Genomic DNA, 23829 nt, shown 5'->3' on the forward strand with positions numbered 1-23829 from the left:
GCTCTTTAAATGGCACAGACAGAAGACTCTGTTATATGGCTCTTAAATTACCACACAAAGAAACCCAATGCATTAACTGACTGGCACTCCATTATGCTCAAAATTAAAGCAAATTTAGATGATAAACCGCCGTAAAAAGCATCCACTATCCTCAGACTAGCACGTTAGTTTCAAATGCACTACAACACTTACTTCAGTTATTTATTTGAACTAGCTAGCCTTTGGATCTGTTGTACTCTTTTACCCTATCTTAAGATCAAAATGACATTACCATGAAGTGTTGGTCCCTCACATCAGTTACTGTTCCTCTTCCTTTACTATTAATGACTTGGATTGTACTTTGATAAATCTCTGGCACTCTTTCTTCCTTGCACCTCTAACACTGTATTGTTTGAATGGTACCTTGTAATGCTTAAAACCAATAGAACATGTAAAACAATAAAAGCATGTTTTCAGTTATAGCTATTAAAGGGCAAAAACAGGCAAACCGTTTGGCTAACATGCATTTTAAATGGACTTACAGTAATATGTGTTGTGAAACTGTTGCTGTTTTTGCAATAACAATAACCAAATATGACACGTCAGTAATAAGGAAGTGAAACCATATTGGTTTATAAATATTTGGGGGAAATCTACATTGGTATAGCAAAATGCCACACTATAAACTATTTTGTTCACGTAAGTGCAAGAAAATCAAAATCTTCCAACAAAAAAAGTTACTTACCGTCAGTACCATTCTTTCTGGTGGCTCCTCTAACTACAGATTACTCAGCTAGTTAATATTCGACATGTGTCAGACTAGATCTGAAAAAACTCTAAAGCAGCATTCCTACACTCTAGTTTGTGGCACCTTGCGGATCCACACTGACCTTGTTCCACATCAGAAATGACAAAAGGAGCCATATGTAAGTGCCACCTATGTGATTGGATGCGAGTTTCTTTCGCAGGCTTGGCTACACCCTCCGACTCAGAGCACATCAGCAAATTGATACTACCAATGTGCAGGTCTCTACATTGGACCTTTGTAGATGGAGAAAAAAAAGGAGACCGTTCCGCAGGATGGTGAGGTGGAAAGGCGATGAGGAATCTACAGTTAGAGTATCCACCAGAAAGAGCTTTACCAATGGAAAGTAACTTGTTCTATAAAAATGATGTTAAACAACATTTTGTTGCAGTAATCCACATATATGCCACGGTTCAGAGAGAGGCAATCTAGTTTTTTGATTTTTCGAGTTGACAATATTGCTTTATACTCAAGTTGCCTGCATTGGTCCTATTTTTTTAAAGGAGACATATGCAGATTCATTACCTATTGCTTGTTGCACTACCACATGGCAGTGGTTTTGTCCCAGAGAACGTGCACCAGCCCTCCCATTGATGGACGGTAAAAAAGACCTTAAATGCCAAGCAAATGTCCAAAAACTCCAATAGAATGATTTGGAGCAAGGTTTCTGCCGGTACCTAGAGTCCACTGATCTCCATTTCTCCCAGTTGACCTCCTCAACCAAGCAGCGATGCATCAGTCACCACTGTCAGTTCTGGGTGGGGCAAGGTGAAGGGTCTGCTGCCAGCTCAATCACAGTCGAGCAGCCGCCACTGCATATCTTTTGCAATCTCCTCAGATACTGGTTGGAATCTGATACATTCCCAGGGTGCTCTGCTTATAGAGACTTCAGATCTCAGACTTTAGAACATGCAAATACAACCTGGCGTGGAAGACCTGCCTAAGACATTACATTGGAAGAGGGAATGAGACATTACTCTCAACTTCAACAGGGACTAGCGTGGAGTCTTGCAGTGCTTTGTGGTATAGAGCTCCACAATCCTCAACGGCCTTCAAGTTCATCTGGGCACAATCATTGCAGGTCTAAGAGTTGTGCTTTGATCCCTAACCCCAGAGGCACAAATCGTGGAGGATCTGTCAAACATCTATTTGCTACAGACCCTAAGAGGTTTAAACCCTGTCATTTTAGGAGGGGACATTTCCCTTCCACAGTGATTTGAAAAATAAATACAATTTCAGAGTTGAAAGGAGTACAGCTCCAGATTTGAAGCCGAAGCTGCTAAAAGAACGGATTAGGTCACATTGGTGGCACTTGTATGCATCTCCGTTCGGCTGTCTCGATCCAGTCTGACTCTGGGAATATTATTAACACGATGAGGCCTCTCTTGTCAGAAGTGTCCATCAGAAAAAGAATCTCACGACAGAGTTCAGAAGTAAATAAATATATGAACTATGCAGTGTTCGCTAATGGGCTGAAATGTACCACTAGGATACACTGCAACTATCCTTTCAAAAAGACTCAAATACATATTTTAGAGAACAAAAACTATTAATATGCAAACCACTTTCAGGTTTACTTCCTTAATCACAATGAATTATTTAGATCACTAGTACAGGAATTAAAATGAAATCATTACCCAGAGGGAAGAACCACAAAGAAATCCCCCGTCGATTGAAACACAGAAAATTACCAGTGTATGCATGAACTCATTCTAAGTATGTATGTCGTATTTGTATAGCACAAACCTAATCAAAAGCAGCAGAGTGCTGTACAAGGTTAAGGCAAGGATGTAGTCCACAAGTGATTTGAGAGGTAGCAGATTTGTGGATTGTCAGTGCATCATGATTCAGTGTTCTTTAAAGAGGAGAGTCTTTAACTCTTTCCTGAATTGTCGCAGGTTTAGGGCGTTCCTGGTGCACACAGAGAGGTTGTTCCAGAAACTGTGAGCATTGATGGAAAAGGTCTGTGGCCTTGTTTGTTTTTTAACACTTGTTTCCAGTATGACGGCTGTGTGTGCAAAGAACCAGTAGTGATGGTGAGCTGGTCAACCAGATAGCTAAAAGGTGCAGTTAGCGAAGGCTTTGTAAATGATGCATCATTTATAAAAACACACACCAATATAAATTATATTATTTAAATCATACAGAACGGCTTGGGTGCAAAGAGAACATAGTTTTTTTTTTATAAACGCAGCTTAACCCCTTGCGCGCTAGTGGTTTTCCCGCTGTGCGCTGAATTATTCAAAAACCCCGCGTTACATGACGAGCTCAGCTCGTCATCAGCATACGAGCGCCGTAGCGGATGATGAGCTGAGCTCGTCATCAGCATCGAAGGGGTTAACATCCAGCGACAGTAGCCTACAGCTTTTACTAAATATTCAATTTAGAAACCAAGTGGCTCTCTTTTTATTCACATCACAAAACGCCTAAGATCATCTGATACAGTATCAATATCTATTAAAGCTACAACCCCATTAATATGGTGAAATGCCATTTATAAGAAAATGTTTCTTTTACCTTTGACACCAGACAATGATGATTACTCCAAAAAACAGAACTAAAAAGGCCATGTAGGAGATCCACATGATGACCGCCATGGCATCCAAACCAAAAATAGTCCACGGGATGGGACTCGGAGGGGCTTGTGGCTTGGGTCCACAGACAAGGGAGCAATCTTGACAACTACACGGAGACCCTGCATCTTCAACAGATTCATTGCAGCCGATGGTGGCATTGTTCATAGGGATCATTCCACGAAGGGGAACATCTGCAAGCAGAATAGAGGGTAAGGTTTACATCACCATACTCCTGAAGAGGAACAAGCAGCACCAACATTCAAGGTATATATTTAAGATACATTGAGACTCGTTTTTTTTGATCACCAGCAACATAATTGTGTAATCCAATTTGTCCTAAAAGATGGCCAGTTTATATGATGTACTTGGTTAAGCAGGTAAATTACTACTGATTTTCTTAGATTTATTTTCTCATATACTGGAGCGTTAGTGAATATCTTACATGCTGCATTTTAAGACATTTTCAGAATGTGACCACTTTTTGATACATTTCACCTATAGACTATTGATAAACCTAATTGTGTTCATTTAAGGAAATCAAATATACCAAAGACCCTACCAATAGTAGTTTATTTACCTGAAAGAACTTTTGCTGCATGAACAGCCACCCAAAAGGGACAGATGAGCCCCACAATGCAACTTTGGACATTAGGGAAGAGGAGTTGGCCTAACGGCTAGGGCGGACGACCTTGAATCTGGGGAACTGGGTTCGAGTCTCGCCAACAACGCTAAACATCCTGTGATTCTGGGCAAATCATGTAATGTCCCCGTGCCAAACAAAAAAAAATTAATGTGTCTTCATGTAATGCAACTGGTGCTATGTAAAGCGCTCTGATACCCGAATACCTTCGAGTCAAGTTTGCGCTATATAAAACTCTGTAAAAAATAAAAAAATTATATAGGGTCTGTGTATCGATTACAGATGTAAAATGGGCAAGATGGATGATCAGGCAGGCCTTTGTGCCCACAACTTTATTTACTGACTGCTTTAAGGGCTTTGTGTGCAAACTGTGGAGCACATTTGATTTCTATTCGCATACATTAATGTAGCATGAACCTAGCAAAGAAGTACCAGAACACTGTAAGCAGTAAAGAGTGTTGTAGGTGATTCAAGATTGAGTCTAGAAAGTGGGTGATGGGATACAGGGAAAGGAACTAGAGATACTTCTATTCATTGTATGGCACTGGAAATAGATTTAAATAGGAATTTCATTATCAATGGCACTTGAGGTGCTCACCGAAGAGAAGACATTTTAACTTCTTTTTGAAGTAGAGGACTGAGCTTGATATATGGTGGTCTACTGTTTCAGATCATTGTTTAGTTTGAGAAGGCTTGTCTTTATTTCTTTCCCATTTTGAATTAATGTCAGGCCATGTAACTGTTTTGTGGGTCCAAGTGATAGATCAGGTCTTAATTGTGGTCTTGGCTTGCAGGGGAAGCCAATGCAGGAATACTAGATTGAGTCAGATGTGTCAATAATCCTCTCATCCTTAGACAAGAAGAGCTGCAAGGTACCACACACTTTTCTGGGGATTAGGAAAAGGTGGAGATGCTGGCAAGTTAGGGACTGCTAACATCCAGATGGGAAAGGACCAGGGGCTGAACAAGGAAACTTCAATTCCAATAGAAGTTCAATTCAGAAAAGTATGGATTTAGTCTGTGCAGAAGCGACAGACGGTACCAGGAAAACAGAGTGTTGGCGGGGATGCAGATTCTGGGGAAAGAGTTGCAGTTGCCGATTGTCGTGCTTGAAGACATAGCTTTTGCAATTAGTGAGTTTGGGTTATCCACAGTGTTGAGTGCTTAAAAAGCACAGCCTTTTGGGGCCTTGAGCATCGAAGTGTGCTTTCAGTGAGAGGCTGGGTCCAGGAAAAGTGAGAGTTAGCTTTAACTGTGCGATTAGCTGGAGTTACCAGAGTGACGAGGTCTTACTTGAAAGTGTCAATGGAGGCATCCTTCAAGGAATAGGGCTGTTTGCTACATTTTGTTAGAATAAGTTGTGCTTTGGGTTAGGGATGATGATGATCGGTATGTGGCCTAGGCTGCCCAGTCCAGTGGAATGCTACAAACAGTGGCTAGATAGAAAGGAAAGGTCATATGATGAAAAAGCATGTACCAGAAATGTATGTACAACACCACACGTGAGAATGCAATCAGTCAAACTCCTACTAGTGGAGGCATACTGTCAGTATTCATAAGAATCCAGAAGTAATAGGACATGGCATGGCTCAAATTTTAGATCTCTAAGGAGAGATTCAGAACATTTAAAAATTGCTTTACATTTGGGTTTCGCACAAGGTTCTGTAAATGGGTAAGGATGCTAAACATGACCTCAACATTCAAAGTTGGTGTAAATGGTGTGAGGAGAAAGGTAGGCAGCAGAGATGTCGAATTTCCCCTTTACTTTTTGCGTTCTGTATTGGGCTACTGTCCTGTTGGGTTAAATCAACTCATGACATAGTGGGGTTCAGCACAAAAAGGGAGGAGTCTTGTGGCGTTAGTGGAGAAATGTGCTATAAGGTGATGAGATATGTCTCTACACCCCTAATCCAACTTTGACTGTACTCAAAGTATTTGCCCTGTTTGAAAAATGTTGAATGTATTGAGGATGTTAAATTAAGTTGTAAAAATATAGGATCAGTCATGCAGAAGATAAACACATAGAAAATCAGAGAGCAACAGCTCCATGACAACAAAGAAACAGGTGTAGGGTAGGGTTTAATTACCCAGGAATTTCCATATCAAATACCAAATTGTTTGCTATGAAAATCGAAACACACCTAAAAGGGTGCCAAGCCAACATATGTAAATGGAGAATGCTCCCTGTGACAATACTGTGCAAAGGAGTAATTAAAAAAACTGTTGCTACATGTGATGCAACACACTACATTCATAATGCCAGAAACCCTTTTTTGACAAATTAACTGGGAACTAAGGATTCTTCTCTGAAATGGGGCTACAATAGGGATAGCTTTGAACATAGTCTGTAGATCACACACGAAATCACACTATGGGTAGGAAAGGGGTGCAGAAACTGGAAGGACTCCAGGAATGGGATCTTGTAAGATTTTCCATGAGAAAGACACAATGGAAAGGGGAGAAATAAAACCCTTTCTGAAACTCAGAGAAGGATACAAACTCACACAAACAGAAGAATATACATTTACGAGCTCAGACAAGTTATACAAGTAAAGGCAATTGACTGGTCCAACATTGGTGACGCTACACTACTGTAAAGTCAAATACTAAATGCTGACCTGGAGAAAGAGGTTAAATCATTTTTAAAAAAACCCTTGTAAATAATATATCTGAATGCTTGCAAAAACTAAGGGCAACATGGGAAAGAGACTTTAGCCCCATTTGAGGATACCAACTTTGAGGCAGCACTAATGCACCCAAGATAAGTGCTGATTAAAGTGAAGCTATGATTCATTCAGCTGATAAAAAGATCAATGGCACTTAAGAGAAACATAGGCTGAAGACGTTGGGGAACTGTCCAGACCCCCTAACTGTATAAGATGTGTAAATGAAGAAGGCACCCTCTAACATATGATATGGGGATGCGATAAGGTACAGATTTTTGGGAGAGAAATTATGAGCGAGTTGGAAAACATACTGAACTAGGAAATACCTTGCACCCCTGGTTTGGGATACTAGGCATCTCCAACGATGAAGCCCTGCTGAAAAAAAGTTCCAGTTCAGTGAACTTGGTTTTGTAGTTGCTAAGCAAAAGGCAGCAAAAGAATGTGGACCCAATGAGCACCCTTGAGGGAAAAATGGTAAGCCGGAATGGACATGTGCAATTAGGCTGAAAGGGTAGTCTATGAGGGAAGAGGTTGTCCTCAAACATTTGAAAATGTGTGCTACAGATGGAGGGACTATTATGGTCTGGGTGAGGTAGAAAACCAACATGGTCAGGCACCAGTGAGGGGGGGGGGGGGCACCATCAGTATATGACCAGAATAAGGAAGAGGATAGGTGAGAGGCCCTGTATGCAAATACACATATGCTCAAATTCAGCCCTTACAAATGTATTGCATTAGAAATACAAGACATATGAATTGCCTGTGAGAGTGTACTGTTGACCAATACGGATTTGGGGGAGGAGAGGTTTTCAAGTTTTGAAGAAAAAAATAACAATTACAGAAATCTATACTAATATAATAAAGAGAGAGCCCAAACCTTTGAGGCGGGTAATCTCAAGAACCACAGCACCAATCACAACACCCAATACAGCGTTGGAAAGGGCAGTTGCAGCAGAAGGACATAGGCTATGCAGACGCCCACCATATACATTTAAAAGGTATAAGAACCGTGCCAGCAAAGTAGTCCCTTGTGGGCGTGTCTGCGTTGTGCTGTGGGCGTGTGGTGGGGCGTGACAAACGCTGGGGGCATGTGGTACGTTCCGCCCTTCCTGCCATGTCTCATATCGTGTGCTAATCCCACCCTGCTCCCTTTAAATACCCCTGCACCCCATAATCATAACCCACCCTTACTCCTTAAAATACCCCAACACCCTTAAACACTAACCCATCTTAACCATATAAATACACCCTGTCCTCCAAAACTCAAACCTATCCCTAAACCCTAAAAATACCCCAGAAACCCAAACCTAGCCCTGAACCCTAAAATACCCCTATACCCCAAAACCCAAACCTAGCCCTGAACCCTAAAAATACCCCTGTACCCCAAAACCCAAACCTAGCCCTGAACCCTTAAAATACCCCTGTACCCCAAAACCCAAACCTATCCCTAAACCCTAAAAATACCCCTGAAACCCAAACCTAGCCCTGAACCCTAAACTTACCCCTGTCTCCCCCCCTAAACCTAGCCCTGTACCCTAAAAATACCCCTGTACCCCCCAAACCTAGCCCTGACCCCTAAAAATAACCTTGTACCCCAAAACCCTAACCTACCCCTGAACCCTAAAATACCCCTGTACCTCAAACCTAGCCCTGTACCTCAAACCTAGCCCTGAACCCTAAAAATACCCCTGAACCCCAAAACCCAAACCTAGCCCTGAACCCTTAAAATACCCCTGTACCCCAAAACCCAAACCTATCCCTAAACCCTAAAAATACCCCTGAAACCCAAACCTAGCCCTGAACCCTAAAATTACCCCTGTCTCCCCCCCTAAACCTAGCCCTGAACCCTAAAAATACCCATGTACCCCCAAACCTACCCCTGAACCCTAAAATACCCCTGTACCCCAAAACCCAAACCTACCCCTGAACCCTAAAATACCCCTGTACCCCAAAACCCAAACCTACCCCTGAACCCTAAAAATACCCCTTTACCCCAAAACCCAAACCTAGCCCTGAACCCTAAAAATAACCTTGAACCCCAAAACCCTAACCTACCCCTGAACCCTAAAATACCCCTATACCCCAAAACCCAAACCTAGCCCTGAACCCTAAAAATACCCCTGTACCCCAAAACCCAAACCTACCACTGAACCCTAAAAATACCCCTATACCCCAAAACCCAAACCTAGCCCTAAACCCTAAAACTACCCCTGTACCCCAAAACCCATACCTAACCCTAAAACTACCCCTGTACCCCATAACCCAAAACTATATCTGAACCCTTAAAATACCCAAACACCCCAAAACATATACCTCAGTACCCCAAAACATATACCCCTATACCCATACTTACCTTATCCAAACATTTTTTTTAAAAACATGCTTTTACCATTCATGCATTTACAACGAATTTCGTTGTAAATGTTTGCTTGGTAAAAGCATATAAAATGTAATGCCATGCGTTATAATGGCATTGCGGAGTCATGGTACTTTGGTAATTAAAGTATGCAGAGTGATGGTATGCGGAAAGAAAGTTGCGGAGTAATGGGTGTTTACTCTCCCCCAGCAAGTACATTGGTGGCACGGCGGCCCACATCTCCAGCAACATACTTATATTTTTTCACCACCCATTTGAAAAATGCACAGGTCTCTCTCATTGATGGCCAGCACCGACATACACTTTTAGACACACCTCCCGCCACAAGTTCTAGAATTGCAAACTTTAGAGCTGGGGAGCTACGTTCGAATCTCAGCATCAGCTCAACATCCTGTGATTCCAGGCAAATCGCTTTGTCTCCCCGTGCCTACCACAAATGAATGTGTTCTTCTGTAATGTAAATTGTGCTCATGCCATGTTGTCGAGTTCGCGCTATATAATATTGCACGGAAAAATAAAGTAGAGAAACTTGAGTTCACACACTACTGAAGCGCACTCTTAAGTGCATCAGCAGTGCACTGTGATTTGGAGCGTTTCACAGGCCTGTCACAGATAAGAAATGCTATCAAAACGAAATCCTACAAAACAATATACTACTGGCCAGCAGCAATTCATACCCGGACAACGTCGGGACGGGCTGCTAGAAGTATATAATGCCGTCATAAATTCTGAAAAGTCATAGTTGTTGCATTACCTGAGAAGATGGGTGTGATCGTGAAGGGCGACTGTCCATTGTCCGTGTTGAACATGTATTCAATCCAGTTGGTAGCATTGCAGTCCTTGGCGTCCTTGCCACACAGCAGACCCAGCGCCTTTTCGTTACTTGAAGGAGCTTCAACATCGCGGCAGGCATTGTACATTGCTAGATGAGAGATTCAGTGTCTCATTAATACAAATTAAACAAAGAAGGCTAGCCTTTAGAATGCAGAACTAAAATAATATGGAACAGAGAACTGAAAAAAAGAGGTGTGTATCACTCTGTGCTGTGAAGGCGCAATGAGTTTACCAAGTGCTGTACCCAGATAGCCAGTGCTGGGCATCACGGATGCAGGCACTAATCTACCATACCAGCCTAAGAATACTTATATGTACAAGCATGGGTGTGAATCAGCTTAGGTGTTGGTCTGATTAACTGGAATATAAAATGTTTGATTTTTATCAATGCAAAATAATCAAGTTGAGAGTAGAAGACTTAAGCGGCTAAGCTGAAAGGTATATTGTAGAGAATATTTGCGATCTATTGGGTTGCAAATCAAACGTTCATCTTTAAAAAAACAGGAATAGTTTTTACAAGTAACTCTGAAAATCCTAGGCTAATGAGCTTTAGAGACAGCACAACATGCCCCAAGCTTGGAACCGTATTGACCAGGCCTGGACATTCACGGGGCATCTTCAGCCTCATTCTATATATGTAATGCAGGCCAGGAGTATCCAATATTGGTTATGGCAGAATCAGAAATAAATTGTGGGCCAATGTGTAGCAAGTGAGCAAAGGTCCCTAGTTCAAGCATGATTAGTGGGCTCTTGCCCCCATTCTGGGTGGCAAAAGACTGCTATTTTTGGAGTGGGATGGTCCCTAGCTAGCCTTGGCCCGCAGTCACCGAGTCTGTAGCACAAATAAGAACTACACCTGCGGCAGGAGCTTCAAATAGAAGAGTACCTGTGGCCTACTTGTACCACAGTAACAGGTATGTAGCTTGGCTTATTTGTCCATCAAATTAGATTTCTAATTGCAATCCTGGAAAATGAGGGACAGCATTGGCCCCCCCAGGCAATAGCTGGTTATGCTGCAACAGAGCGCCTAACCCAATTTTGTATCCATTCTGATACCTATGCAGCAATGCTTACAAAATGTAATATATTCCCATGCATTACTCCAGATTTAGTTTGAAGCCTGTTTGAAACTGTGTGAAACTGTAAAATGAAAAACTGCAAACTGTTATATCTAAGCGATGTACCACTGGGTTATAGTGTTAGAGTTAATAGGGAATCTTTCTATTCACTTCAAGTTGTTTCTAGTGTGAAGCCATTCTAACAATAGTTTCTCACTGTTCTAGGATTTTTTGTTTTAAACAGGAACTTAATTAAGTCATTGAAGTTTGAGAAATAAATCAACTCCACAGATGACTATCATATTTGCAGAGCCAAACTCTTGAATAATGAGCCTGTTTACTGCTCACTTCCTTTATGTCATTTTCTGTATTGTCCGTGGAGGACAGTAACAGTGCATTATATATATTGTAGCCCCAGGCTTTTGGCACACCTTAAAATCCTCAGAAAGTGTCCCTTAGTTGCCGATGACATGACTAGAAGCTGGAAGTGTGACCTGCAAGAAGAGAATTGCAATGGAATATTGGCTGCAGCAAAAATCCTCTGGCAGCCACAGCTCGCGGGTGGCAGGACACGTGGGGCACAAAGTTTTAAAAAAAGATATACATACACTTACCTTGCCACCGGTTCTTGCGTCTCCGCTCCTGCTCTCCTCTCTCGGACTCCAGGAAGCAGAGCCAGGCTCCACTGACCAATCACAACACTGCAATGCAGCGTTGTGATTGGTCTGAGCGCCGTGACACGGCGCTCAGCCAGGGGCTTGTGGGGTGGGCATGTTCTCTACGCAGGCTGTAATGCAGCCTGCATGGAGAACAGGGAAAGTGCGCATGACTGTTCTGGGCGGCCCGAGAGGGCCGGCCATAAAGTCATTGAGCACTAAACAGAGTTCTACCACTCCTCCCCTGCTCTGCAGCCCCACCCCACCCCTCACGCAAAGCTGCCGCAGCAGAGGACAACATAAAATGATAATAACATTAGGTTATGCTTGTATTTTTTCATTTTCTTTACTGCTTCATGGAAGTTAGGAGGTGCTCCTCCGCCTTAGCGGAGGAGCAACCACTGGCCAGAGGGCTAGGGACCCAGTATTAAGTACACTGTCCTTCAAGAGCAACCTTACATTAACAAACGTCTGATGTTCTTACATTCTTTCCAGGTTCAACAGATGTAGGCATAGGAAGCAGGAAGAGTTAAAATAGCCAAAGGATGTATGTGCAACAAAGCTTGTAAGATGGATTTCCAGACTTCAACGCAGACTAGAGAGCGCCTGCAGAAGACCTCCAAAAAAGAAATATATTTTCTTATATAGTCTGATCTCAGGACCAAGAAGAAGTACTCGACAGCATGGGGATTCCCCCAAATATTCTGTCGATTTTAGTGCGACTGTATGATGGCAATTTTGCGCAGGTGTGATGGGGCACTGATGGGCAGAAAACTGGTAGGATACCGGTGGGGAAAGGGGTACGCCAGGGATGCGTCCTTGCTCCCACCCTTGTTTCACTTTATGTGAATGGGGTTGTGGAGCACTTACTCAAACATCCTTCAGATGCACCATCCTTGGCAGGGGAGAAAATTCCCACTCTTCTTTTTGCCGATGACACGTTATTAATTTCAAAAACTCCGGTGTGTCTCCAGGGCCTCTTAGTTAATTTCCAGACCTTTTGCGACCAACGGGGCTTAATAATAAATACAGACAAAACGAAGTATTTGGTTTTAAATCCCCCCAAAAATTTGGTCGCCCCCCTGTACTAAATAAAATCCCCCTGGAAAGGGTCACCGTTTTTGACTATTTAGGCATCCGCATCACGGATACCATGCAGTGGACCCCCCCATCTGCTGAAAATGTTGCTCAATCACAAAAGGGTCACAGGGGCACTCGCTAAAGAACAGCGATCTTCTTCAACTAAACCCATCGCCCCTGTTATGGATATTTATAAGGCGAAGGGTGTTAGTTCCGCCTTATATGGCGCAGAACTTTGGGGTACTTCCAATACAGATCTTCTAACCAGGTCTGAGAACGAGTTCTTAAAAAGGTATTATGTCCCTCCCGCAGACTACACCTACGTTACCCCTCATGCTGGACCTTGGTTGCCAACAAATTAGCGATGTGGCAAGACTACGACCATTACTCTTATGGGCTAGGCTGTGGCGAGTCCCTGAACTTGCCAAATACGCTAAAGGCCTAGCGGAGGTGATGTCAATGGCGGGGTGGCACAGGATAAGATGGCTAACCGATGTTAAGGCTCTGCTCGGCAAATTGGGGTTGAGTGAAGCCTGGGAAAGTCAGTCTTCCCCCCCGAAAGCTGTCCTAAAAACTTTGTATTGGAACTGGGTCAACAGCAGAATCACTACGGACTCATCTCTTGGCAGGCTTACAGAGGAGTTTCTAATACATAAAGATACACCTTAGCGGGAGCTCTATCTGGACATGGTCTGGAAACCTTAAGACAGGGCCCTGTATTTCAGATTCAGAGTGGGGTCTCTTCCTGTTCGTGCCCTAACATCCCATTGGAAGCCACCGTATCAGACAATTGCACTCTGTCCCTCCTGTGGCACTACCACGGAGTCAGTGGAACACTTTTTGTTTGTCTGCCCGGCTTATGTACGCCCTAGGCAACTATGGCTTAAACCTGTATGTAGAGCCATGGGTACTAGGCACTCTTCTGTGGCACTTCGAATTTTAATATCAGATACTCGGCCTATGTATGTTTTTGCCCTTGCAAAATTCTTATCATGGGCATGGTCCATCAGGACAAAATGGCTATTAATTACGGTTTGATTGATTGACTTTTAACTCTACGACCGTACGATAAATGGTTATTTCTTTTAAAGATTCTTGGGATCATGTTTTATGCTATGGAATTTGGCCATCTTAAATTTGTATTTGTTACACTGCTTTTAAACTTTTTGGATAAAAACTTTTAATGTATGTAAATCTTTTTTAAATGGATTCATGTTGTTCTTTTATGTGTTGCTTTTATGATATAACAATCGAAATAAAGCCGTTGAACTGAACTGAACTACTCGACAGCATGACACATTAAAATTCCCTTCCATGAGAGGTACGGAATGATGGCTTTATTTCACCCACCAAGAAGGCTCATCTGGTTGGTCCCCAAAAGTCTATCAAGGATTATTACATTCTGGCTGAGTGAAATGGGAAACACGAAATCATTACAAGGTACCCAACCTAGAGAACCAACCGTCAATACCCAGAAAAATGGAACTGGATTCAGAGGGCATGAGTAAGAACAAGCTTTACATGCTCAACAAACTAATCTCCAAGAGAGGCATTGCTGGAAATATGGGCAGATCTTAAGATACTTGTAGTTTTGATTCAAGTGGTCACAAGACAAGATAGAGTCCAAAAATATGGAAGGCACGCAATCCCATTGAGAGATATCTAGTTTGGTCCAAGGATGTCTAAAGAATCATGAACTAAGATCGAGAATGCATGAACAAATTTAGAAAAGTGTGAAGGACAAAAAGTTGCTATTTCAGATTCTCGTGGACAAATGTTGGTAATATGTTGATATGTATACATTATTGATTGTTAATGGAAATTAGGACTGGAAGTCTGTTTCTGTATCACATGTACTTTATTTATGGCAATATTAGAATGTATATTTTTAATACTGAAGAGGTGGCAACAGCCAAGTGACTGTGCAATTTGTTCTTCTTTATGGTTGATTCAAAAGGTTTAAAAACCTAACAAAATAATTTCGAAAAAATAAACCAATCAAAAAAAAATGGGCTAATGCAGCAATAAAAACAAGATGCCGCACTATTATGTGCGGCTACAGACTGCTATCGTAACATTGTATCTTCTGCTCCTGTCATTCACATATTGCTAAACACGATGCAAGCGTAGGCCCAAAAACAACAAGTACTTCTGCGGAGAAAATATGAAAAACAATAAAAGGAGTTCTAGCCCAGACTAAGGCGGACCAAACATTGGGTAGATTATGTACTTGAATACCAGGTCTGCGTAACTTGCAGTCAACCTATTCTATTTAGACTCAGGCGCACTGTCAAGTTTCTGCTGGTGGAAATTTGACTAATGGCCTACCTGATATTGGGCCGCTAGTCAAAATAGCGAAGACTGTCCTATTTAAACGAATGTATCTTATTTTGTTGTTTGGAGCTGCCAGGGAAAGCCCAGTGGTCCTGAAAAGAAAAACAAAATACATACGTAGTGCGAGAAAACTCTCAGCATGCCAAGGACATTTATTTTTTTGTTTTGCAGACAAACTCTTGCTTTGGAAGTTTGTTTCTGAAAAACAAAAATATGTTTCTGTGCGGGTGCACTGAAAATGTTGTCTGCACAATACAGCCTCGGTGCCTTCAGAGAATCTGCCATGACAGCAGCTCTTCTGAATGCATTGAGATCTCAGTTAGGCAGGCAGAGCTCTCTCAATATGGCAGGCAGTGGTCTGCAAGGCAGCACAGCACCCTTCTGCTACCTGTCAAAGGCTAAACAAGACTTTCAGTGTCTGACCTAGGCACAAATGTCAAAAATGTGGATGGAAAGTCAAAGACAAGTGGTAAAAGGCATAAAAAAAAAGATTACTGAACAGGCACAAGGAAATACTAAGCTTACCATTCGCAAAACGGCTCCCAATGTAATACTCCACTGCAGTGATGCTCTGTTTTGTGCTGTTTGTACCTGGAACTGGGTAGTCCTGAGTTTGGGTTACATTCATAAACTGAACCTGGTGTGGGCTGCAAGTCAGCTCACAGAAGAGGTTGATTAAATTATGAAAACATGACGGGCACCTAGAACACAAAAGAAAACAAGTTGAGGTGCTAATGCTCCTTAAAGATAATATATTTCATGACACAGAGCCTAAAAAGGCATTTTACACGGACGCACATATAAAAACCAGATTTAACTCTGTAAAGAGCTACAATGTGATCCAGAAAGACATTGATATGAGGTCTGGTGTTAGATATAATTTTAGTAAAATCAAAAGGTCTTCACTATTACATCGTTAAAGGGGCTGTCAATCAGACCTCTTCATCCTCTTGTCTGCTGTTGTGTCATTCAGCTTCTCGTTCACCGACTACAGCATCCACCTTGTGGCAATGGGTCAGGCCATTTCAGTCACTGGCTAACATGAAGGCATTCTGCCCTCTCACAAAGAGCACATATGTACTATATTGGGGAGATATCCCAGCAGCTTCCCCAGTAATACAGTTTTACAAAAAGCAAACATTGCCAAAGGCCAAAAGGTAGCAGCCAAATATCAGTCCAATCAGCATTGCCATTGCTTGATTTTATCCTTTGTGGATCTCAAGAGGTCTTTAAGAAGTTACACAAACTGTTGAACATGTGTATCTATGCAGAGTACAATTTACACTTCAGAGAAATTAAGGCAGTGGAAGAAAGAATGCTGGTGGTATTGCAAAAAAGTAAATGATGCTTACTTAGTAGCATGCTAAGCAAATCTTTCCATACAAAAATTATTGAGTAGAGTGTTAGGACCTGAACTGACCAACAATGTTTTTAAGGAGGGTGTTCCTGGTTTAGTGAGATAGTTCAAGTGGTCCAGGCTTCTGAAGAGCCAGCCTGGTTTGATATGGTCAAATGTCTTGGGCCAAAAGGGGGAGGGGATGTCCTAGCATTACTCTGGGACACAAAACCTAGAATACAGGTATTTCACAAGTCAGATGAGGACCGCAGTAGCCTCTGCATCAACATGATGTCTGACCGTCAAGGATCCAGGTGCATAGGGGCAAGTGAGGGGACTTTGTCGGCAATTAGTGTTTGTTGGTGTCCGAGCATGCCCTTATTCTACTTGCGATTAAGATAGGTCCAGGCCATCTGGGTTGCAGATGACTGCTGGATGGATCTCCAATTGTGCTGGTTTACTAGGAAGGCATCAGTTGGACCATGTCTATGCGCTTCATCCGGGTAGGTCCTCTTGACACACCAGGAAGCCATATCCTTGTCTTCCTAGCAGGAATGTTTTATCAGTGCTTGGTTCTATCCATGAAAATGAAGCAATGGGTTTCAGTTCCTAGTTCTGTCACTTCATGCCCTTAGATGGTGCTGCAGGATTCTATTTGAGTTTTTAACCCCTTCGAAGCTAATGACGAGCTGGGCTCGTCATGGCGCTTATCTGCCGTGCGCGGATGACAAGGCCAGCTCGTCATGAATAATGGCATCCTGCATATCTCAGCACAGGACGGGAAAACGCCTAGCAGCCATGTGGTTAAAAGGGTTTTTGAGGTCCACTACTTGTGGACTACTTGAGTCGGTGGCAGCAAGTTAGGGCTCAAATAGTAGGCATTCAGAATTCAAGCTAACTTGTGAAGAGAATATTCCTGAAGTTAAATTGCCAGAGATACTAACCTAGGGAGAACAGTAAATGGGCTAATGGGGTGCCAGAGGGAATAGATCCAAGCAGTCTAAAACTGTTGCAGGGATTAATAAAAAGGAAACAAAATGATGGGTGAAATGCTGAATTAAGTACAGCCACTCGTAATTAATTGGCACGCATCCCAGTCTATTGTATCTTTGTCCACCACGCCACCTCAGACAGGAACCAACCATAGGCAAATTAGTCCTGGTCCTGCGCCAATCTAACAGCCCAGCTCAGCCAAGCGCTCTCTGAAGGGGAACACAAGCAACCTCAGACTGGTTTTGGACTGTTTGGACCTCTTTAGATGGGCGCAGTTTCAGTTCTATGGCACAGTGAGCATGGGACCCACGTCTAGGCATACCCATTTAATTTAATGTGCCAAAGTGAAGAAAGCAACAACAAAAAGAGATAGGTGGAATGCTTGATTTAATCTCAGCAACTGGTAGCTTTTCAGGTTGCAACCCAGTCTATTGTTCTTTTGCCCACCATGCTCCATCTGACAAGAGCCAGTAATTACCAGTGGTTGAGATTAATTCAAGCATTCCATCCATCACTCTTTGTATTCCTCAGAGTGACGACTTAAATGTGACGGGCAAGCCCACATGTGGGTCCCATCCTCGGTGTGATACAAGAACAAAGGTGCACACTACTGACAAGGCCGAAACCAGTCTGGAGTTCCTGGACTTCTGTTTCAGATGGGACCTGGCCTGGTGGTTCGGGCAGGACTGTTCCTATTGCAGTTGGACCAAAACTGATTTGCATATCGATGGGTCCTGTTGAGGTGATATGGTGGACAAAAAAAAGAAACAGGGACTGGGATGCAGCCCTGAGTAACTACCAGTGGCTGAGATCAATTTAAACATTCCATTCATCACTTTTTTGTATTCCTTAGTTGGGCTTAACAAGGCTGAATGTCAAATCCAGATGCTATGATGGACAGATTGTTGAGTTGGATATGTATTGCAATGTTGTGTCTTCAAAGGCGGAGCTATTCCTGTAGCAAACGGTCACCATATGAAATACTGCCACAAATCACAAACACCGGGCTAAGTGAGGGACTTAAGTTAGGTTAGACTAAACAGGTTTCAGAAGTACAAGCAAGAGGATCCATGACCACCAAGACAAAGAGGTATACAGAGGAAAAATTAACAATTCTAATTTGTGGCAAGGTGGGCAGATCTAAACAAAGTATGGGGCGCATTTTGCTCGCATATTAAAAAGACATGAATCACAGGATTGTACACCCCACTGCAATTTGCCATCTTGATAACCCTCTATTGTTGGCAGGTGGTTATGTACTGATTTTTAATGACCGAGAACTTAAATGCATGCTATATCAAATTATGTGGGAAGTAATACAATGACTGGCACCTGTGTGTCGGTTTTCTTATGAATATTACCTGAATTGCTCCAGACCATTATTGGTGAGAAATATACGAACGGAATGTTATTCTAAATTTTGCCGATAAAACTACAATAAAGATGTTACAAAAAAGAGCCTGTGTCCATGCAGATCAATCAGGTGCGCCAAATTATCAAGCCCACCAAAAGACATTGAGGGGGAAGGATCAATGCTCTACTGAAAGTGACAGAGTATCACAAATCAACTTCAAGCAAGCGTACATTGACTTCTAGGGGAAAATATATAGGATCATCCAGAATAGTAGAAAGAGGTGCAGAGGACACGGTGAAAGGATTTTCATTCCTACAATAGCAAGTATATTTGCAAGTTTCCATTGGAAGGTTACCAGGGGATGCTAATTCCTCAAAAATATTCATGAGTAGCCATATATGGGGTTTACTAGACATGTATGTATATGTGTTATATGCATTGCATAGTATTATGTTATATATATATATATATATATATATATATATATTCCCGTTTTATTTAATGAAATTCTAATTATTTTGTATTCTGATCTAAAGGAAATAAACATTTCAACATAAACAACCTAAAAAGCATACAATTCAGACAAAAAGATAGCTAATGTGGGGACTCGATAAAGAGAAGTACTGACATGCACGGCTTTGGGGGGGTGGTTTCTCATTAATTGGGGCTGTTATTTTTGTCAGAAATTACATTTTGTGCAATTGGCGCCAGGTCAATTAGACATAAAAGGAAGAAAGGTGCAGACAAACCATCAAACACCTGTGCTCCTGAGTATCCTCACATCTGACAAACCAGAGCTAGCAGATTCCGAACCTCAAATCTCACCTGATCTAAGAGATTGATTATGAAAGGGAGATATATCAGTGGATCAATGGGTTTTCAAGTGCATGGAACCCAGGAGAACGCTCATTGCCAAGCAATAACCTACTAACCTGGAGAGAAACTGGAGCGGTAATTGCAGGTTAGTGCTGAGTGTCTTCAGCTGTTGAACGTTACAGCAGAGGCTGACATTGCCATATAAGAGTGATGGGCACAGTTCCTTCAAAGAAACAATATGTTAGTAAGAAACATCAACTGTGAATCTTAAAGTCTTACATAAATGCTTACATCACTACAGCTTTTAGTAACCATCTGATCTCTTACCTACATTTCTTTCGATGTGAGAGGCAAGGCGTGCCCAAGTTATTACCCAACTGTATTTCCTTGACCTTATGTACTACAAAGACATGAAAACTTTGGAATTTTTCACTATTTGGAATTCAAACAACTAATGAGACGTGAATTAAGAATTTAAGATAAGACCTTCAGATCAAAATGGAAAAATTCTACTGCCCTGGCCTTATCCCCAGTCTTAGGCAATCAGAGAAGTCTAAATACTGGTTCAATGCTCAGTCATACCACGTACGCCAGGCCGCCCTTTTTGAGGGAAAAAGAGGGCATACGTAAATAGGTGTGCAGTAACTTCTACACTTCATCTACCAAACCACACCGCTAAATTGAAGTTTTAAGGTGTGGTTCAACACCGATTCGTTTTTCTTCACAATTACATAAATACAAATTCAGAACTCTTATGTGTAATCTGAAAATAAAGAAGTTAAAAAATATTTTTTATTATTTGTAATATCGTATTGTAATATGCGCTTGCCTACATGCATTCCTGCGAATGTACAACATATTTTCACTGTGTGAGGAGGGGGTGGGTCTATCAGGGGCAGTGCCTGGTGCCAAGAGCTAATTAAGAGGCACTCTGCCCCTCACCAAGCCCCCGACCATCTACAAACAAGCATTTACAATGCAACGGTTTTGCCTTTTGAAAAGTTAGAGCTATTGGCATTGTAAATGACAATTTCTTTATTTATGTGTTCGTTTTGAAAACTGATAAATAAATGGCATTGTCCTTTACAATGCCAATAGCTTAATCTCTCGCAAATGCCACACACACCCACACCGAACCCCCCACACAGAGCCCCCTCACACACACAGGGCCTCCCTACACACACACCCACAGAGCCCACACACACCCACACAGAGCCCTCACACACACTGCGAGACCCCCCACACACCCAGACTGAGCCCTCCACACACCCACGCAGAGCCCCCCCACACACACCCACGCAGAGCCCCCCCACACACACCCACAAAGAGCCCCCCACACACCCACACAGAGCCCCTCCACAGACCCACAGAGCCCTCCACATACCCACACAGAGCCCTCCACATACCCACACAGAGCCCCCCACACACCCACACAGAGACCCACACACACCCACACAGAGCCCCACACACACCCACACAGAGCCACCCACACAGAGCCACCCACACAGAGCCCTCCACACACTGCGAGCCCCCTGTGCAAGTTATACACTGTTGTTAGAGATGAACCGACCGCATAGGTAACCAATAGGTGTAAAAAGGACTTCAAAGGTGACAGACTGGGGAGAGAGATGATGATGTAGGAGTGAGAGAGAGAGGGATTGTGCAGATAAAAGAGGAGTGTTAAAAGGGTTGTACACAGCAAGAAGTCTGAGAGGGAGTGTGTAGATAATGGGTAGGTTTGGGTGGGAGAAGCTCTTTGTGTAACATCAGTTGTACAAAGGATTGTACAGGTAACAAATGTGAAAGGGGCTGCAATGATGTACACTGGTGAAAGGGAGTGCTGCAGACAATAGCGAGGTGTCACAGAGGAACAGCAGACAGTAGGTAGGTGTGAGATAGCTGGGCTGTGAAACTAACTCAAAGATGGGAAAGGGTTCTTCACAGGCAAGAGACAGGTGTCAAAGGGTGTAAAATACTTTTGCACAGAGCAGGCTGTGAGAGATGGGGGAAAGCAAGTCACAATGCACTTTATTTCCAACAGGCTTGTGTTATCTGCAGAAAATGGTCAGCACCAAAGGAGATCAACATGAGGCCAAGTGAAGGCACCCAAGGGGTGCAGCAGTAGATTAACCACCCAAGAGGGGGATTTAGAAAGTACCACATAGTCACAGTACATTAAGAGCACAACACAAAGCCTTGTCCGTGCCAGAAAGTAAGGGGTATAACTAAATGCATACGTACCACTAACGTCAATTTCTGTGGCTTAATGTGCAGTTTCATGCCACAAAAACTATAACTGAGCCCACAGTATTACAATGGACAATGCATCGCTTCCAGTTCACACTGGTCATTGTATAATTATGTAAGGCAGGGTGCCTATTTTGGAGGCGAACGTAGCAGACAATCTGTAACAAAACTATTTTTTTAAAAAAGAAATTTCACATGTATTTCTTTCCGCTGAGGTATAAAGATGCTTAAAGCACAAGTATTGACAAAACCAACAGAAATGGCCTTTGGGACTCATTGATTTTGCCACTGGTTTTTAGCAATGATCTACTGCGTGCATGTTGTTGTGAGTGTGTAAGAGGCATGCGTGTGGTTGTCAGTGTGTGAGGGGTGCGCGTGTGGTTGTGAGTGTGTAAGAGGCGTGAGTGTGTTAGGCGTGCGTGTGCCTCCAGAGTGCTGGTCTGTGAAGGGTGCGGGTGGGGCTGATGGCGTGCGTGTTGTTAGTGTGTAAAAGGCGTGCGTGTGGTTGTGAGTGTGTAAGAGGCGTGCATGTGGTTGTGAGTGTGTATAAGGTGTGCGTGTTGTTGTGAGTGTGTAAAAGGCGTGCGTGTGGTTGTGAGTGTGTAAGAGGCGTCCGTGTGGTTGAGTGTGTATAAGGTGTGCGTGTTGTTGTGAGTGTGTATAAGGTGTGCGTGTGGTTGTGAGTGTGTAAGAGGCGTGCGTGTGGTTGCGAGTGTGTAAGAGGCGTGCGTGTGGTTGTCAGTGTGTGAGGGGTGCGCGTGTGGTTGTGAGTGTGTAAGAGGTGGGTCTGAGTGTGTAAGAGGCGTGCGTGTGGTTGCTAGTGTGTAAGAGGCGTGCGTGTGGTTGTCAGTGTGTGAGGGGTGCACGTGTGGTTGTGAGTGTGTAAGAGGCGTGCGTGTGGTTGTCAGGATGTGAGGGGCGCGCGTGTGGTTGTGAGTGTGAGGGGTGCGCGTGTGGTTGTGAGTAAGAGGCATGCGTGTGGTTGTGAGTGTGTAAGAGGTGTGCGTGTGCCTCCAGAGTGCTGGTCTGTGAAGGGTGCACGTGGTGCTGAGGGCTGTTGTGAGTGATTGCTGCAGCATGGGTGTGTGCCTGAGCTGTCAGTGGGGCCAGACTGCTAGAATGAGAGCACGGTGTGTTTGGGGTGCTGTGGGGAAAGGACGGCCTGTAGTCTGGAAGAGTCGGAGATGCAAGAGCTGAGTGTAAATGGCCTCCTGTGGGGCACTGGCTGTCATGTGCGGGGCGTCAGTGAAGCCCCGGGTGTGGCCAATGCATGTGTGTACCTGCGCCAAGGATCCAGCGAGATGTCTCGAGCAAGGACACCTGGTACAAGCTGAGCCCTGATGATGAGACGTAGTCCCCGGCAGTGACGTCACTCCTAACGCGCACATCTTTTCTATTGCAGTGACTGACGTGGTTGACCTGGACCTCGGCCTCTCGGGCCGCTCCGGCGGGATGGTCACAATCACCGTGCTGCTGGCAGTGGCGCTCTTCATGCTGGTTCCGGCTCTCATTGCAGCACTGGTCGTTGGGCGGGAAAAGTCACCGCTCCCCTAAAGATGGCCATCACAGTGACTGACAGACACTTGCAGCACATCCCTCGCGCCCCATGAATGGAAATCACATGTTGTGCTTAGGGGGGACGTTTCTTCCAAAAGCACCCGCTTCAGAGCATTGTCCCAGCAGATTCATGTAGATGACCTTTCAGCTTTTGTGGTACAGAGCAATGCTTCAAGACGCCACGAGGCCACTGCTTGTTCTAGCAGCTAACTGAGCTCCGGTTGGCCATATAAACTGGCCATCCTTATTAACAACTTAATTCATTGCACATATGAAGAAAATATTAAATGATGGAAAATATATCCTCTGTTTAGGAGCGCTTGACCTCCGGAATTACCTAGTGCTTGTTGGGGATAAAGTAGGAAGAATAACAACTCGTATACACCATGCCCACCGCCAGCCTAGGAGTGGCACTGCCCATGGCCGCCCTCAACATTAGTAGGCCTCTGTAAACATCGAGGCAGAAGGGGGTGGCAGGAAAGGAGTGACATCACTGCAGAGAGGCCATTCTGTTTGTGCCA

At 43.4% G+C, this 23829-nt stretch overlaps 1 protein-coding gene across 1 annotated transcript in view; it reads right to left on the reverse strand.

Moving 5' to 3' along the window:
* Window positions 1-23829, reverse strand: part of NPC1 (NPC intracellular cholesterol transporter 1) — a 267845-nt gene that overhangs the window by 116004 nt on the left and 128012 nt on the right. Inside the window, exons 3-6 of the mRNA XM_086965644.1 lie at window positions 19621-19727; window positions 15531-15706; window positions 9798-9965; window positions 3302-3551 (exon numbers count right to left, since the gene is read on the reverse strand). Coding sequence (XP_086821770.1) covers window positions 3302-3551; window positions 9798-9965; window positions 15531-15706; window positions 19621-19727 — 701 coding nt within the window. The remainder of the gene's footprint in view (window positions 1-3301; window positions 3552-9797; window positions 9966-15530; window positions 15707-19620; window positions 19728-23829) is intronic.

This window comes from Lissotriton vulgaris, chromosome 4_1 (assembly GCF_964263255.1).
Source record: "Lissotriton vulgaris chromosome 4_1, aLisVul1.2, whole genome shotgun sequence".
NCBI lineage: Eukaryota > Metazoa > Chordata > Amphibia > Caudata > Salamandridae > Lissotriton > Lissotriton vulgaris.